Source organism: Erythrolamprus reginae, chromosome 1 (assembly GCF_031021105.1).
Source record: "Erythrolamprus reginae isolate rEryReg1 chromosome 1, rEryReg1.hap1, whole genome shotgun sequence".
In the NCBI taxonomy this organism is placed as follows: domain Eukaryota; kingdom Metazoa; phylum Chordata; class Lepidosauria; order Squamata; family Dipsadidae; genus Erythrolamprus; species Erythrolamprus reginae.
Genome location: NC_091950.1, coordinates 89907354 through 89926792, shown reverse-complemented (window position 1 = coordinate 89926792; position 19439 = coordinate 89907354). Strand labels below are relative to the sequence as shown.

At 40.3% G+C, this 19439-nt stretch overlaps 1 protein-coding gene across 1 annotated transcript in view; it reads right to left on the bottom strand.

Moving 5' to 3' along the window:
• Positions 1-19439, bottom strand: part of LOC139157587 (deubiquitinase DESI2-like) — a 53244-nt gene that overhangs the window by 11675 nt on the left and 22130 nt on the right. The window contains exons 3-4 of the mRNA XM_070734499.1: positions 5792-5864; positions 2553-2646 (exon numbers count right to left, since the gene is read on the bottom strand). Coding sequence (XP_070590600.1) covers positions 2553-2646; positions 5792-5864 — 167 coding nt within the window. The remainder of the gene's footprint in view (positions 1-2552; positions 2647-5791; positions 5865-19439) is intronic.

The window sequence follows — 19439 nt, the reverse complement described above, 5'->3', positions numbered from 1 at the left end:
AAAGTTGCCTTCCTTACACCAACGTTTCCACATTTGATGTCAACAAAATATGGTCCCATTACCGAAGCCACCAGGGCAATTCACTGTATTGACTGGGGATGTTAGCTCAAACACATGGTAGACACCAGGTTGGAAGAAGATGTTGCACTGCAGGATAGGACAGGTTTTAACCCTCCCAAACCTACAACCTGCATTGTTTCAAATAGAGTGGGGGGTGCGGGAGACCATTTAATTGAAAAGGGCTGCTCTTAGTCTGGGGAATGAAGCTGGGAGCATATTCATTTGAGCAAGATGGAGTTCAGCTCTTTGTTTGCTACCTGTGATGGATTTCTTTTAAGAGTTATATTACAGTTATTTTCTGTTTCTCCCCTTAGTGTGAGAAATTTTGCTGGCAGTTTTCAAGTTCCATGGTCAGAAGCACCTCTCAAGAGTACAAAATGAGATCATGTCCATGGTTATTTCGTATTGTACTATAAAATTAAGGTACATTACATTGGCATCCTTCGGTCTCGAATGACCATGGTATCATGCTCGGGACTCTCCAGAGCACGAAGTCTGGGTAGGTTAGTGTGGAAGATAGACTGTTACCCAAGCAGTAGATCCCCCCTCTGCAGTCTTTGAAATATTCCAGTGGAATGGCAAAGGCCAATACAATTGGTTCCAACTACATCACAGGAGTTAGCAGAAAGTGGCTATACAAAGTCATGAACTGCTTCCAGGACTCAGGCTATGGATTTTGCCTCAAGGATTACTCCTGAATCCTTTTCCAATGCTGAATATAGCTACAAGGCAATGGAGGTTGCAGTCAGTTTCCCTTCTCCTAGTGGTTGACCAGAGCATCTTTCATCTCTTACTGTGCTCTTAGTGTACCACATCACTTGCAGAGACCACCTTCATGACTGTTGACCTATTCTAATAGGTTTCATCTGCTCAGTCCACTGGAATCTGTCTTCATATGCTCAGGATAGACAAGTACCTATCTTACTGAAGGTCAATGACCCATCGGCTACTCTCAGCATGGTTTGGTTAGCCTGTCAAAGCTGTTGCCTGGGACGTGTCCGCTGTGCATGCTACAGCTGCTAGCAGTAAAGGGCAGCCATTTGCGGCCCTACTGGGATGCTCGGCAGGGGGCATGGGGGGGCATATGTGCAGGCACCCATCCTTCATATTCTGCGCATACGCAGAGTCATGGGCCAAAGCTGCCCCACCTGGGAGCCACCAGCACAGGGGTAGGCTGCTAGCCAGAATGCTAAATTGGGCTCACTGCCAGGGCTCATGTGTGCTAGTGGGGCCAGTGCGCTTTTGCTTCTACAGCTGTGGAGGTAGCAAAATCACACATGGAGCCGCAGTATGCCCGTGTTCCGGCAAGGGTTTTTTGCTTCCGTGCATGCTGTGTGCACAGCTTCATTTCTGCCGTGTTCTATGCCATCCCCCTTGCTGCCCAACCCTGGCTATTAGGAACCACAGGTGAGAGCTGAGTGACAGGTGGGGACAGGGGAACCAAAGGTGAACAAGCTGCCCTAAAAGGTCCCTTAAATGAGCTTGCATAAAAGGACACAACATGCCCCTACACCAGAGGTGCTACCCCTCCCTCAGCACTCCATATGTATATGTAGGGTAACAACCCTACACACACATATATGTGTGTGTGTGTGTGTTGTGGTTGGCTCTGAACCAATTCCTGCTCCGAGGACTGTCGGGGTTGGTTTGGGAGAATCCTCACGTTATCAGAGACCGGTTTTACTGCCAACAGCTTCGGACAGTGAAGCTCCTGTGTCAAGGACAGGTTCTGGGAGTGAAGCAGGATCAGAGGATGAGGTAATTACAGGCAGCCCATTAGCTAATTACCCCATTAGTGAGTCATCATCATCGTCATTAGACTCGGAAGAAAAGGGACTCATAGATGCTCGCAGGCGGAGGTGTATGACGAGGCAACAACTGCAAGTATTATAGAAAATAAGGGGAAACCCCTGTGGCTGGGGCATTTAGGCTGATGAATTGCCAGCGTGGTTGGGAGCGTGCATGGGAAATTATCCGTTTGGTGAGAGACAAATGCTGCTTGCTTTTGAACTGCTTCATGATTTACAAGGACATTTTTGAACAATTCGCAGTTAAGTACAGTGTGAGGACTCTTGAAAGGGGGTGGCTGTGACGTCTTCACAGCTGCCTTTTATCTGCTTTGCTTTTGTTTTTGCTTTTCACAGCATTCCAGGCTCGTGGTTTGTGGGAGAGCACTTTGGCTGATTTAAAGTGCGTATGTACAATATTTTTCTGTTGATAAACCGGCTCTTTGTTTATTTTACCATAGTGTGTGTTTGAATTTGGACTTAATTGGGGCTTGTACATGAAGCCCGGCATAACAATATGTACACACATACACCACCACCAACAACAACAACAACAACAACCCTACTTGTGTATATGCTGATTTTTCACCTGCTTCCTTGGTTCTCAGAAGGAATCAAAGAAAGGAAAGCTTTGGGAAAGGAAGCAGAAACTGGGACAATGCCCTGCGGGTGGCCAATCCAGAGAAAGGGTGGAAGAGCTCTTACTTGAATTTAAAGGTCTCTCCAAGCTCCACCGCACTGCCTGGTGTGATCTCAAAAATCCCACTGAAAGGATAGGGATGTCCTCCATAGGCAAACTCTAGCAAGAAAAGAAAAAAAGACTGTAATTAAGAATGTAAGAGCAGCATCTGTGGTGGGGCTCTGGCTCAAGTTAAGATAGCGTACAGGGTGACACTTTTCCATCTGCAGTTACATAATTTGCTTCTCTTCCTTCTTCAAAGAGACTGGACCAGGATTGCTACCATGGTGGTAGCGGACTGCATACCGGTAGCAGCCGCCAGATTGCGCAATTTGCACGCGACTGCTCCAGTGGCAGGCCTATGGGCGCCGCCATCTTTTTTCGTATTTATTGCTTTGTGTGCACGTGCAGAAGCAAAATCTTGTGAGGGGACACGCCGATAGAGATTTGGGCAATTTGTTTGCTTCTGTGCATGCTCAGAAGCAAAAATATCACCAAATTTATATGCGCGCACATGACCCCTCCTGAGATTTCAGCAAGTTTTTGCTTCCTGCACAAGCACGCAACACAACCAAACTGTGTGTGCAGTGCGCCAGTAGCTGCAACAGTAACAATCCGCCCCTGGAGTAAACGTTTTTCTGTCAGTTGTGATCATTGGCCAGCATGGCTATACGCCAAAGATGCACAGGATCAGTGATGGGTAGCAAAATTTGGAGTTCCACCCCAGAGCAACCAATTTGCACTGAAAGATGTTGAAACAAAATGCATAAGCCACGCCCACAGTGTGGTAGTAAAAAGTTTGGTAGCCCATCACTGCACAGGACACTGTTACTTCCCACCCACATGTTACCTGTTGGCTTGTCTCAGTTAGCTATGCTGTGAAACTTTCGACAATACCGAGCAGAGAATTTTAACAGAGCATGGATGTGTGATAAAGCCAAGACACAGACGTAGTTAAATAAGTATTATTTACATATAAACAAAATATAAACAATCCTGAATAAGCACGAAGCAAATACAGAATAATACGCACTGAGCAATTACAAGATTAGAGCACAAAGCAAAACACAACATAGATAAAGCACGAAGCTAATACAAGCACAAAGCTAATACAAGCACGAAGCTAATACAAGCACAACTCCCCCATCTCAGGCAAAAGTAAAGTAAAAAGGAAGTGACTGGGCAGAATCATGAGCCTTTATAGCTTCAATGACGACATAGCCTTGAACATTAACTCTTCAAGTAAATGTTAACTCTTTGAGTGCACATTAACCCTTTAAGTACAAGTTTGGTACAGTTTACAATATGCAGTTTATAATGGCAATCCCTAACACACATGTACCTTGTACTAACATTACCTTTTAATTTACTTGCATTTGCATGCTTTTGAACTACTAAGTGGACAGGAACTGGGGCAAGGAGCTCACCCTGGTGCACAGAGCCCTGATCTCAAATCCAGGCTGTCAGTTCTTAAGCTGACAAGCTCAGCATCTTTAATCACTGTCTCCCTTAGTCTGCAATCTACGACAATCTACTGCAATCTTCTCCAATGTATTTTGTCAAACAGATGTAATTCGTGGCCCTTGAACAGATTCAACCTCATTGAAGTACCCTGATCTCTAAAAGATCCCCCCCCCTCTATTTTTCTTTTCATCATAGCTTTGTAGTAGAGCTTTAAGCAATGGCATACAATTGTGTAGAGCAGTGATGGTGAACCTTTTTTGGCTCAGGTGCCAAAAGGATGTCCATCAGGGGTGGGCTACTGCCTGGATAGTGTGGGGGGGGGACATGCAGTGCGGTAGCAAAAATAGAGCTCCACCCCAGAGCCCCCAATTTGCACTGAAAGATGTTGAAAGAAAATGCATAAGCCACGCCCACAGTGTGGTAGTAAAAATTTTGGTAGCCCTTCACTGGGCTTCGTGCATGCAATACTGTATTGCGCACATGCCCACACCCATAATGCAATGCCCTCCTCTTGTGCATACATGCACTGCCTCCCCCACGTGCACCCAGACCTCACTGAAACCTCCGGATTTCCGGTAGGCCCATTGGAATCAACTCCCCCCAGAGGTTCGCACTGCCCCCTCCCTCCTTGCCTTCCAAAAGAGCTTAAAAACTCATCTTTGCCGCCAGGCTTGGGACTCTTAGATCTTCCCCTGACCACTAAATGCCTTAAGTATGATTGCTGAATGTTTGGTTAATAAGTTAATTTTTTAGGTTAATCTTCTCTTTCTAATTGTTTTTAATATTGTAGTACTACTTGGATTATATTACTGTTCTTTTTTTATATATGCTGTGAGCCGCCCTGAATCCTCGGAGAGGGGCGGCATATAAATCCAATTAAATAAATAAATAGGGCCATTTTTCACCCTCTCCAGGCTACAGGAAAGCCTGCGGAGCCTATGGATGGTGAAAACAGGCCCAAGGGGCCTACTGGAAGTTCAGAAATGAACTTCCAGGAGGCCTATTGGGCTGCTTTGAGGGGGGTCAAAAACGGGCCTACCGGAAGTTCAGAAATGAACTTCCGGTAAGCCTATTGTCCTCCCCAGGCTTTAGGAAAGACTCCAGAGCCTGAGTGGGGCCAAAAGCGGGCCTTCTGGAAGTTCAGAAATGAACTTGCTGTTTACAGCCTTTGATATAATTACTTGGTTCACTTAGTGAGGTGTCTTTGAATCAGGATCAACCCTGATGACTGTGGACAAATGTTCCTATCTCCGCGGCAATCCACAGATCTTTTAAGTTATCCAGATCCTGCCCATCTGTTGTCTTCCCCTTCTCTTACTTGCCTCAACTTTGCCAACTGCCATCCATTTGTATCAGATGCCAGTAGAAGCTGAGTGCTGATTGTTGCCTCAGGGGAGCCATCAATCTTCATTTCATCCAGGATGGGCTGATTGATTCTTCTTGCAGTTCATGATAATCTTAGTAACCATTTCCAAATCCATAATTCAAGAGTATCTCCTATCCCTTGCTCCTTCTTAGTATCTAGTTTTCACATCCATACATTACATCACTAGAAAAACCATTATGTTATTTTTAATATCATTTTTAATCTATTCAGTGGAAAGCACATTTGCTTTCCTAAGGGACTTAGGAAATACTTAATATTAAGCTATCGCAGCCCTTCACTCATGTAGGATTTTTTTTGCAACCTATTCAAAAATACCATTTTAAAAGAACCTCAAGGAGACACCACCCCCTTTGTTTTTTAAAAAAGTGGGAAATTACAGCTATTTGCAGGCATAATTCACAGAAAACTCCATACCTCTACCGTAGATCTCAATTCCAGAATGGAAAACTCCAATACCCAACGTGGAGGTGTATTCATTTATCCAGTACTAGGGAAAAAACAGATTTAAAAGCATTTAATGAGAGACCAGTTTTTTACTAGGACAAGTTTTTTTTTAATCCTACAAGCTTTGGGTTTGAAGCTAAAATATAAAACCTTGAAACAATTGAAAATAAAATTGCACAAAGATAATAATTTTTTTTTAAAAAAAAAAATCCTTAAGAATAGCTTAGTCAACATCTGCTTAGAAGCTCAGAGCTGGAGAAACATCTTCAAAGAAAAATGAGAGCATCCAGTTGCCTTTTGAAAAAGCACCTTTGGGACATCTGCTTAGAAGAGATTCAAATGCTTAATCTAGAAAGATCACCCCCTGGGTTTTTGAATGCCATGACACATTTTTGGACTGCAGTTGCGCATAATCTGTGGAACAGCAGAATTGAGTTAGAATAGAAGTTGTGACATTATGTCACAACAATTGCAAAACCAGTCTGTCATGTGGTAGAATTATCACTGGGGTTTGTCAGGATAAAGGGGCTTGCGCAAGAAAGGATTGGCACCCTGAGATATGTAAGGTTGGAATTGGGAGCCCCCTCATATTTCAGAATATTGTGTAGTGGGTTGATTACAGCTGAGCAGAGAAAAAGAACTACTTTCTTGAAATAAAATCCACAGTAAAGGAAAGTCAAGTAATTCCGGCAAAAAAATATTGAAACGTATTTCACAATTATCACCATGACTGTACTTAATCGATGTAATGATGACATCTTGTAGCTTACCACTATTGTAAGCTATGCCATCCAGCTCCAGCCATGGATATGAATGATTTATTTGCAGGGGGGGTTAAATTGTCATTATACTGTTTTAAAATGTTGTGCGCCGCCCAGAGTCCAGCAGGAATTGGGGAGCTTATAAATCAATTAAATTAAATTGAATTGAATTGAATTAAATTGTCACCCAAGCCTGCATCTTTTAGCCTGGACTTCCACATTCTTTTAAGGCCTTTATTAATTGTATTTTTGTTTTTATTTTATTAGTTTGTCAAAAATGTAAAAGATAACAGGTATAAATGTGAACATGGACATGAACAAAGGAAATGGATACAGATAAATGGGGAGAGTAGGACAGTAGGGATGGTAGGCACACTGGTGTGCTTATGTACATCATTTACGTACATCTTAGGCAGTGAAGGGCCACACTTACCTTTTCCTACTGGATTGGTCCCGGAGGCGGGACGGGCGTGGGAAGAAGGGGGCATGTGCACCCCTGCGTGAGATTTCAGCAAAAGTCTCCCGCAAGGACACAAGCACACACAAGATTTTAGTGATTTCTTTTTTTCCGCATGATGTATTGGTTTAAAACTATTGTGATTCCCTTCTGACTCATCACAGTGAATAAGCTTGCTATTCAGAAAGAAAGCATCTACAACCTGTGTTGTGGTTAGCTCTGGCCCAGCTCCTGCCCCAAGGACTGTGGATGTGGGGGAGACATCCACATGCTGCAGGCCTGTTTTGCCCCCGGTGGAATCTGATGATGAAGGCTCCTCTGACCAAGAAGACATGAGTGACAGGGAGGAGGAGAGTGTGGCAGACAGCTGAGAAGGAGATCAATTATCTAGCTCCTCCTTGGATTCAGAACAAGAGTTAATGATACAACCACGCATGCGGAGAGGGATGCATAGGCAGCAACAACTGAGAGATTATTATCAAAGAAAATGAGGCCACCTGTGGTTGGGTGGGGCTGTGGTAATTGGTGAGGCTGCTATAAATAGCAGCCTGTGGGTTTGGTCATTGTGGAGGATTATCTGATTGTTGTGTTTCATGACTGCTTTACTGACTTTGACCTTTTGTGTGCTGATTTTTTCCGCTTTGAAACTAAACCAGGGCAAAGTGTGTTTCACTTTGTGAAAGAAGAAGGACTGTGAATTGCCTCACAGCTGCAAGCTAAGTATCACAGAACTGATAAGGGACTTGTACAAATTACCAGTTTGTTTGGAGACGAGTGCTCTTTGCTATACCAAAAGAGGGCTTAGTTTAAGTGAATTTTCATTAAGAGCATTGTTTTGAATTTTCAAACGTGTGTGTGTCTGAAATTTGTACCTGTGAATTTTTGGGAGGAGTCTACCAGAGAGCCCGACAGAACAACCTGTGGGTGCTATATAAATTTGCAAAAGAAAATATGTTCTTTCATGTTTATCATAAAAATTGACAGTGCTGGGTGAATGGTGTGCAGAGAGAGTTTAGAGTTTCTATTGGGACAGCATTAGGATTTTCCAAGATCAGGTTTTCAGTTTTGTGAAACATGCTCAAGTTCACTTTGGAGGGAGGCACTCAAATAAATATGTTACAGATAGTTGCTGTTTTTCTTGTCTTTGTTTATATTGCAGCAAATATGTAGTTTGGAAGGGGGGGGACTCCACAAGGATGAAGATAAAATTCAGGAAGCATATAGGCTGTAATTCTACTGTAATGACGAAAGTGAAATTAGATGCATGTTATGGATTTAATATCTTCTTCAGATGAAATCTCAGCCTTCTGTCACGGATATTGAAGATCTAAGCCTTTCTGAATCCCTCTCTGCATTTTAATATGCCCGTGAGGATATTCCATGTATTTTCAAACATCACAAACATGTTTAGATTGTCAATATACTGATTTTATTTGATGTGCTAGAGTTTCAGAATCTCTGATTCTAATCCTCTGATGATAATGAATCCACTGGCAAATTTAGTTAATTTCTCCTGGATAATCAACTAAGTGGCTGTCAACCAATTCCTCTGCTTCGATGAGATTTTCTTGCCATCTGGATTGTATATAGCTACCATCTCTGGATGGTCCTAATATGTTGGAATATCAACGACTGTAGCATGTCCATGCATAATGATATGTATAATCCACTTTCCCTGCCTTTCTACTTGCATTATTGATAGTCTGCTATCCCTAGTAGCTCACTAAGTATTTGGCGATGCATTTTGAATGTACATTATGGTTGTGCATTAAAACAGAGCTGCCTTATTATTCAACAAACAAATCCCAAAGATGCTTCAAAGGAGGCAGCTGCAACCCAAATAATGTATATTCCTAATTCCAAACAGCCTTGCCATCAAATTTCCACAGCTCTACAAATGTATTTCCTTCCAGAAAGTCCCCTAATATTCCTTGGTTTCTGGCTGAGAAATCAAGGACATTTAGGAAACTCTCAACAAGTGACAACACCTGGTTCATCTTGGGTAGGCTCAGAAGCAAAGTTGAATTGGAACTGGTTACTAATTAGAACAGAAGCCCTTCTGTGTGAGTTTGATTTCATCCTTGTCCAGCATAAAAAAAACCCCTAATCCATCTGAATTTCTCTATGAGACTTCAGACTGTTGCACCAGTGGGCCTTCCATCCCCTATCCAATTGTCTCTCCTTATCTCATTTATCTTTTCTTCCTTTCAAATATGTTTACCTATACTTTTATATCTTTTCTTCTATTCTTTTCTTTACTTATATTATTACATATCTTTCTCTTCAATGTGTATTATGTATTGGACAAAATAAAATAAAATAATAAAATAAAATAAAATAATAAAAAAAAATTAAAAAAAATAAAAAATAAAATAAAATAAAATAAAATAAAATAAAAAATAAAAAATAAAATAAAATAAAATAAAATAAAATAAAATAAAATAAAATAAAATAAAATAAAATAAAATAAAATAAAATAAAATAAAATAAAATAAAATAAAATAAAATAAAATAAAATAAAATAAAATAAAATAAAATAAAATAAAATAAAATAAAATAAAATAAAATAAAATAAAATAAAATAAAATAAAATAAAATAAAATAAAATAAAATAAAATAAAATAAAATAAAATAAAATAAAATAAAATAAAATAAAATAAAATAAAATAAAATAAAATAAAATAAAATAAAATAATAAAATAAAATAAAATAAAATAAAATGTCTGCAAAAATCAAAATTTACAGCTATGCTAGAGAAAAGCCTGACAAGTAAATTGCATGAACACGGTCATCAGGAGTCAAGCTTGACCTCTAAGAGAAACTTTACCTATTAGGGAAAAAATCTTGGAAATAACCCAAATAACCTGTCAAATCTTTCATTAAGATACAAATCTCAATATACCTGTAAAAAGGGGAACTTCTTCAGCCTGAGCTTTGCATAATCTTCTAAATTTGAAAGCCAGAGAAAGGGGTTCTAAGATACATAATTTTCCAAATGCGTACTGCAGTCATCCTGACCCTTGTCTGTTGGAGAAGCTCATACGTTGTACTAAGCCAAAGTGTAATTTGCCTTTAGCTTATAACCATAAGTGTTCCCAGGTAGGAAAGTGGGAAACGATGATATGTTTCTGAAGATGTCTTAATGCAAATTCCGTGACTTTTACAGTATGTGCTTTCATTTGGATGCTGAGCAATAAGTAAACAATGATGGGTTTTGTGTGATGACAACATTAGGCACTTGTCATTCCGAGGGGTTCTTGGTGTTCTCTGAGCTTGATAGTTTTCTTGCAGATGTTTCATTACCCAAACTAGGTAATGTCATCAGTATTTGTGATCAGTGCACTAGCAGTGATGGTGTTTACTTTGTCCAGTTAAAGAATATCTGCAAGAAAACAACCAAGTTCTGAGAGCACCAAAGTTCTCTCATTTCAACCCTGGGCTGGAAATATTTTCCTGTATTAGTACTTGCCATTCTGATAACTTCCCATTTTGCTGTGGACAAACTTGGCTATCCTAGTTAGAAAGCAATGGTCCCACCGAGTGGGCCTTCTCCGGGTCCCATCAACTAAACAATGTCGTTTGGCGGGCCCCAGGAGAAGAGCCTTCTCTGTGGTGGCCCCGACCCTCTGGAACCAGCTCCCCCCAGAGATTAGAACTGCCCCCACCCTCCTTGCCTTTCGTAAACTCCTCAAAACCCACCTTTGTCATCAGGCATGGGGGAACTGATATATCTCCCCCGGGCCTATACAATTTATGTATGGTATGTTCGTATGTATGTCTGTTTAATAATGGGGTTTTTAAAATATTTTAAATTGTAAATTATTAGATTTGTTATGAACTGTTTTATTGTGTTGTGACCCGCCCCGAGTCTACGGAGAGGGGTGGCATACAAATCTAATAAATAATAATAATAATAATAATAATAATAATAATAATAATAATAATAATAATAATGTGGTTCAATGATTGATGTGAAGCCAGCCAGATTTGGTAAGTTTAGTTAATCACGGTAGAATAACCCTATGGTTTAGTGAGGTTTGGGAACCCTAGGAAAACTATAGAGCAGAAACATTTCATCTACCGTGTCTCTAATGTTATGGCTGAAAATGCCATGGTTCGGGTAGCTAAAATGATATCATCAGAGGAATTTCAGCAAGCTTCAGGAAATGTTTTTATTTTTTATTTGGTCTGTTGTGTAGATATTTGGGTGGTTCGGGGTGGGGAATGTGTGGTGGTTGGGGCCTTTATTTATTTTATTTTATTTGGATTGTTGTATGTGTTGGGACTGTGTACACACATGCAATGAAAATAAAGTACCGCATTTATTTTATTTTATTATTTTATTTTATTTATTTTTTATTTTATCTTGTCTTGTCTTACCTTATCTTATTTTTTTCCAGAAGTACAAATCTTTAGGGAAAAACTGAACAAAGAATTAAAACATGCGTTCTGGTCAGGGCGATCACCTTCTTGTCCACAAACTTGCCTCACAATACTGAGAATGGTATGAACTAATATTTTTAAGGAGAATGCAACAAATAGCTTCCAATGGAGGGGGCCCTCACATTCCCATCCATTGCTTTGTTTCATACAATGTACATTTGTCTATAGATTGCCCCTTTCCCATGAACTGATGCTGGGAACTGAAAGCAAAGCTATGAAGGCCCAATTGTCTTTAACATTAAGAGAGTTTGTTGAAACAAGAGCATTTGGGCATGATGCCATAGCAGCTCAACCTCTACAGGGAGGAGAGAGAGGCTGGCTTAAATTGGAAGAAATTCAGAGTTGGAGTTGGAACAAATCAAGTTTCCATCAATGGTCTGCCCACAAGTTCTGCAGAGTTTCACTCCTGTGAATAGTAAAAATGGCCTTTGGGACACTTTTACGTACACTCCAGCTGAACCAGAAATGAATCAGCTGAAACTGAATAAAGATGACAGTGTGAGAGGCTACATTTGAAGGACCTGTTGTGGATGTTTTCCTTACTGAACAACTTAAATTAAATTTGACATTGAAGTCTGATGAATTGTTCTGCAGACAGGAGCTTCCTAGGGTATTTTGCTCGTGGGTATGCCAGATCTTCTTCATGGAACTTTGTGAGTATCCAAATGTTGTTATTTTTCATTTATACTTTGAATTAAGGCTCTACAAGTCTTCAAAAGTTGTATTTTGGAATGCTTGGGGATGAGAAAGAAGCAAATTTGTTGTGTATGTGTCCACATGGAAAAACAGTCAGGAGCTGCTTCACTGTTTGGTTTGATGGCTGCATGCCTCAGAGAGAAAGTCCATTCAGGGAGTAGTAAGGACAGCAGAGAAGATTATAGGAAGCTTCTTCTTGTCATTCAGGATACTGCTTATAAGTGTTACATGCTTAGAGCTCAAAGCATTGTTAAAGACCCCACATACCCACTTCATGCTCTGTGTCTGTTGTTCCACTCTAGGAGGAGGAGGTTTCGAAGTATTTCTAATAGGACTACCAGATTCTGTAACAGCTTTGTTTCCTATGCCCATCCATCTGGTAAACCCGCAAGATTCATTTCTCTCGCTATGTAAATGTATACATCCGAAATGGACTGTGTTGTTTCTCCATGTCATATAAGACATGTGGGCATATGCATAATTTTGTATTTATTTATTTATTTTGTCATATTCTGTCACTCTATAACTGTCTGGTTTGGTCCTGCAACCCAACAAGACCGACACAGACTTCAGAGGATAATTAGAACTGCAGAAAAAACAATTGCTGCCCACCTGCCTTCCATTGAGGACCTGTATACTGCACGAGCCAAAAAGAGGGTGGTGAAAATATTTACTGACCCCTCACATCCTGCACACAAATTGTTTCAACTCCTACCCTCAAAACGTTGCTACAGAACACTGCACATCAAGACAACTAGACACAAGAACAGTTTTTTCCTGAACGCCATCACTCTACTAAATAAATAGTTCCCTCAACACTGTCAAACTTTTTACTAAGTCTGCACTTCTATTTCTACTAGTTTTTTCTCATCATTCTTATTACCCTTTTTCCTCCCACTTAGGACTGTATGATTATAACTTGTAGTTTATATCCTAAGATTTTTATTAATATTGATTGTTTCTTCATTGCTTATTTGACCCCTATGACAATGATTAAGTGTTGCACCACATGATTCTTGACAAATGTATCTTTTTCTTTTAGGTACGCCGAGAGCATATGCACTAAGACAAATTCCTTGTGTGTCCAATCACACTTGGCCAATAAAGAAGAAAGAAAGAAAGAAAGAAAGAAAGAAAGAAAGAATTTATGTAGTGTATATTAGAGATGGTGACTCTGAGAAGTGTATGCAGTGAAATTTCATTTTCAATTAGTGTCGATTAGTGTACATTCAAAGTGGCAATAAAGTTATTCTAAATCTAACAACTTCTGAAGCAATTGTATAGGGCTTGAAATCTCAGAAAAAGAAAAAGAAAGGACAAAAAGGATTTTGTTATACCTCTTATATTTTCCAAGGAAACTGTTTCAATCAGAATCAAAGCGCTCCCAAAACTCTATTTTGTGTGCTTCGAAACCTGTTCGAAGTTTCATACTTTTCGTTCCCTTCTTCTTATATCAGCATGATGGCCAACCCATGGCACGTGTGCCACAGATGGCACACAAAACCATGTTTAAGGGCACTCTAGGCTTTGCCCTATGTGAGCTCCCGTGTGTATGCACGTACTGGCCAACTCATTTTCGGCCTTGGGGAAGGTTGTTTTTGCCCTCCCCAGGTTTCAGGAGGCTTCCCTGAAGCCTCCGGAGTGTGAAAAATGTTCCACCAGACAAACAGGAAGTCTGTTTTTCCAAATTTCCAGTTTGCCAGTTGGGCTGTTTTTTACAGAAGCCAAAAATCACCAAAATCTCACACGCACACGCGAAGCATGCGCAGAAACAAAAAAATGCTGGGATGCACCTGCATGCACACAAGACAGCCGAACCTGTGCGTGCAGCTCAACTATTGCGACTGATGCGGAGTCCTTTACCATTCCGGTAGAAACCCACTACAGTGGTACCTTTACCTATGAACGCCTCTACTTATGAACTTTTCTAGACAAGAACCGAGTGTTCAAGATTTTTTTTTTGCCTCTTCTCATTTTCCACTTACAAATCCGAGCCTCCAAAACTGTAACCGGAAAAGGCAGAGAGAAGCCTCTGTGAGGTCTCTCTAGGAATCTCCTGGGAGGAAACAGGGCTGGAAAAGGCAGGGAGAAGCCTCTGTGGGGCCTCTCTAGGAATCTCCTGGGAGGAAACAGGGCCAGAAAAGGTGGGGAGAAGCCTCTGTGGGGCCTCCTGGGAGGAAACAGGGCCTCCACCCTCCCTGTGGTTTCCCCAATCACACACATTATTTGCTTTTACATTGATTCCTATGAGGAAAATTGCTTCTTCTTACAAACTTTTCTACTTAAGAACCTGGTCACGGAACAAATTAAGTTCGTAAGTAGAGGTACCACTGTACTGCTCTTTACCCAATGCTGCTTTTAACATTTTTCTTTCCAGAAAGAATCAGTGAAGAATAAAAGGTCATGATGGCTACATATCTCTTTTGATGAATGGTCTTTTGATCCCCCCTGAAATGCTATTTCAGACTTTGGAGTGAGCCAACCAGTGAGGGAGTCTTGGAGTAGACATGGATTTAAACATGAATTCCAATTTCCTCTACAATTACCAGGTTTATGTGACAATTAGTAGTATCTTTACTAGAGGCAAAGAACTGAGTTCAGAATAATTGCCTTCATTTCATTGAAGATCCTGCTTTTTAACACTCTCTCCCAGATCTCAGTAGGCTCGAAGCCAAAGGTTATTTGAGTTTTCCAGGCCATGACTACCTCATTTACCTTCCAAAGAAGGTTCCCTGGCTTGAATTAATCATTCTGCCAATAATGAGAATTAGATTTATATTCATGGCAACACAAATTATTTGGTTCAAAAACAAAGTCTGCGGAGAGGGGTGACATACAAATCTAATAAATTATTATTATTATTATTATTATTATTATTATTATTATTATTAATTCTTGGGGGGGGTTGTAGGAAAATGTACAAAGGTATGCAAACATTTTTAGGGCAGGGATGCATAGTCAGACAAGTACAGTGGTATCTCTACTTATGAACTTAATTCGTTCTGTGACCAGGTTCTTAAGTAGAAAAGCTTGTAAGAAGAAGCAATTTTTCCCATAGGAATCAATGTAAAGGCAAATAATGTGTGTGATTGAGGAAACCACAGGGATTGGAGGGTGGAGGCCCTGTTTCTTCCAAAGAGATTCCTAGAGAGGCCCCCCAGAGGCTTCTCCCCACCTTTTCCAGCCCTGTTTCCTCCAAAGAGATTCTTAGAGATGCCCCATGGAGGCTTCTCCCTGCCTTTTCTGGCCCTGTTTCCTCCTAGGAAATTCCTAGAGAGGCCCCCTCAGAGGCCTCTCCCCACCTTTTCCGGCCCTGTTTCTTCCTAGGAGATTCCTAGAGAGGCCCCCCAGAGGCTTCTCCCTGCCTTTTCAGTTTCAGTGGCTCGGGTTTGTAAATGGAAAATGGTTCTTGAGAAGAGGCAAAAAAACACCTGGTTCTTATCTAGAAAAGTTCATAAGTAGAGGCATTCTTAGGTACAGGTAACACTCTATATAAGCTCTTGGATAAAAGCACAGTGGTGGAAGAAAATCCCAGTAGATTTTCATAATGAACAGCAGCCTTAAGCTCCTCAGAGAAGTATGAGGAAGGAAGTATTTACAAAGATATTTAAGGATCTGAGACCTGTGGGAGGAAAGTGGCCTTAGACATCCATTCAACAATCTGTTTTGCAGTTTTTAAAAGACTATCAGGTTCTTGTGACATAGATAATCTTTCCATCAATATATGGCTATATTCTCACTGTGCCAAAACCAAACAAACCACATTATGCTCTAGTGTGCCATTTAAATTCAGCCACTGTGTCATATAGAGTGCACAAAATGTCCCAGAGTGGAAAGTTTACTCAGATGTGGTCTTTCACAAATAGTCCATTCTGCAGCTATAAATCATTTGAAGACTGCCCTGCCTGATACTGTGAATGAAAAAGATTCATGTATTTGCAAAGACAAACCTCCCCTCTTGGTTCTTTCCCATCTGTCACTTCCACATTTTAAAGAGAGTAGTATAGGATTATATACACAGTAAGCATGTTTTTCATTCTAGTGTCAATTGTGTAGAAGACAACTTCATAACCTAGCTCCTTCTAGCAGGAATATTCTTCTTATCCCGTTTTACAAAGTCATGAAACGTTAAAAGATCTTTCCTATTTCAACAAGATATTGACAAAATTGAATGGGTCCAAAGACGGGCTACAAGAATGGTGGAAGGTCTTAAGCATAAAACTTATCAGAAAAGACTTAATGAACTCAACCTGTATAGTCTGGAGGACAGAAGGAAAAGGGGGGACAGGATCGAAACATTTAAATATATTAAAGGGTTAAATAAGGTGAGGAAGGGAAGTGTTTTTAATAGGAAAGTGAACACAAGAACAAGGGGACACAATCTGAAATTAGTTGGGGGAAAGATCAAAAGCAACATGAGAAAATATTATTTTACTGAAAGAGTAGTAGATCCTTGGAACAAACTTCCAGCAGACGTGGTAGATAAATCCATAGTAACTGAATTTAAACATGCCTGGGATAAACATATATCCATCCTAAGATAAAATACAGAAAATAGTATAAGGGCAGACTAGATGGACCATGAGGTCTTTTTCTGCCATCAGACTTCTATGTTTCTATGTTTCTATCCTTGTTAGAAAAATTCCCTTCCCAGACTTCTCTTTTCAACCAAAGTAAGAGTTCTGATTCCTGCAGTTTTTTAAAAATGTAGTTTAACCACACCTCAGTATTTTCAAATGGCTGTTCTGACTTAGGCGTTCCAAAACCACGAAGCAGACTCCTTGTCCTAACAAAAACCCTTTTTTGTTAAGTTACTGTGAATTTATCTCATTCACATCCAACAAAATATTTCAAGAGAGCATTTACAGGCCCTTCTCCATTCATCATCCACTTGTGACCTTACTCCCAAGTCAGCCCTTGTTCCTCAACTATTCCCTTCGTCTGGCAACTCTGCACATTCGCGCATTGGAAACAGGCTCCAGCTGCTCGTCTGCCTCATTGATGTCTGACTCCAAAGGCAACTGATAGCTTTCAGACAGCCCTGGTCCCATCTCTGGCTCTGATGCAGAGCACTAATCAGAGCCTTCCCCAGACTCCACTACTGGCCCATGTTTCTCCCCAACCTCCTCACTGTCCAAATCTGCTATCAGCTCCCCTGGCCACTGGCAGCTACAACAACAGCCCATCAAATATTTTGGCAAAAAATATTAAGATAATGTCCCCAAATTTCTCACTGGTGATTGTAACATTGTTCATTTTTTTTAAAAAAAAACCTCCAACAATGAGAGGATATCTCCCTGAAATTAGATCCCGTGGATGAGAGGTGGGAGGGAGGCAGATGGATCTTTATTAAAGTGTTTCTTTTGTTCCATTTCTTTAGAATATTTAGACCTATCTTTTCATGGCATGCTTAAGAATAAGATGTATCTACCAGAGATAGATCTACAACTCATACTAAGTATCAGAACACCCCTAAATAATCTCAAGATTGAAAACTAACCTAAATCATGATTCCTCAGAGTGATATTGTTTCCATGAACCAGCTGGATGCATGGAAGTTTATTTTATTTATTTTATTGTATTCATTTGTCCAATACATAAATACATAGGAAGAAAAATAGACATGTGATAATATAAAAGAGGGTGAAAGTGAACTTAGAGGAGAGGATATATGAAAGGAAGAGAATATATAAGATAGGTGAAAGAAAGGAAAGACAATTGGACAGGGGACGAGAGGCACACCAGTGCACTTATGTACACACCTTACTGGCCTCTTAGGAACCTGGAGAGGTCAATTGTGGAGAGTCTAAGGAAGAAGTGTTCTGGGTTAGGGGTTGACACAATTGAGTCCGGTAGTGAGTTCCACGCTTCGATAACTTGATTGTTGAAATAATATTTTTTACAGTCAAGTTTGGCATGGTTCGTATTAAGTTTGAATCTGTTGCATGCTCTTGTGTTATTGCGGTTGAAGCTGAAATAGTCATTGACTGGTAAGACATTGCAGCATATGATCTTGTGGGCAATACTCAGATCGAAGTTGAAGGGAAAGATGAAGCAAAGAGGAGGAGGAGGAGGGGGGGAGGAGGAGGAGGAGGGGGAGGGGGAGGAGAAGGAGGAGGGGGGAGAGGGAGAGGGAGGAGGAGGAGGAATACAGCCCTATCATGAACATCTTAAGCTTGTAAGTGACCATGTCTAAAATAACAGCCTGGAAAATGAAAGAAAAGATGAGGTTGTTTGAATCTAATGTAATGAAAATCGATGAGCAGATTTGATAGCCGTAATGTCAGAGCCTCAGTTATTTGGTGAATGGGAGGTAGGAAATGAAGAATGACCTGCATGAGCAGAGAATTTGCTGTCCCTCCCTTGCTCGTAATGAGAACATGAAAGGAGTCCTGCGGCTTAGATCTTTTGACTCCAATTCTGATCCTCCGGGGGTCAACTAGATATTGGAGAGTTTTGCATTAACATTGTGCATGCCCTGGAAGCAATGAAAATGTGGATAGAAAGCAGCCACACCTAGCAGCACATTTCAGTCTTCAGCCCCAGCTCTTTAAGAAACGTGCACTAGGAACCCTGTTCTGAGTTGAGTCAGAAGAAGGGGGACAAACCCCTTCCCCCACAATAATCCAAGCTGTATTCCTCTGTCCTGTTTCTTTGCTTATTTCAGTGGGATATAAGAAAATAAAATGTAGGAACCAATCACACATCTCACTTCCTTTTAGCACTCTCTGTGTGCAGTATATAAATAAACCTCTTCCAAGTCTCTCACGGTGACATGCAATTATTTTGCAGCATGTAATTCAACACTTTAAGCATATATTTCTGGAGTCATTAAAGCTATTACCAGTTTGTGGGGGGGAGGGAAATAATGCATATGGAAATTCTAACAGTAAAAGTAATGACTACTTGCATGCTTTTCTGGCATGTTGAGCACTTTTTAAAAGTTTTCTCTTCTCTTCAACCTTTTTGTTCATCAGAATTCATGCAAGATTTCCCACTATGTCCATTAATCTTTTCAAAAGCTCATAGGCTTGTCTTAGTAAAACAGAATTATATCTGAGTTGTCCCCCACTCTCTTCCTTTAACATTTAAGTGACCTCTCATTTAAAGCCATCTTGATTCAAGCCTAGGCAAACTTTAAAGTATGGCCATGAATGTAAAATCATCATCATCATCATCATCAAATAAAAAATTTAAGAACTACAGTATATGCTTATAAGTGATGCCCATCACTAATGAAATATAAACTTGATTCATGCAT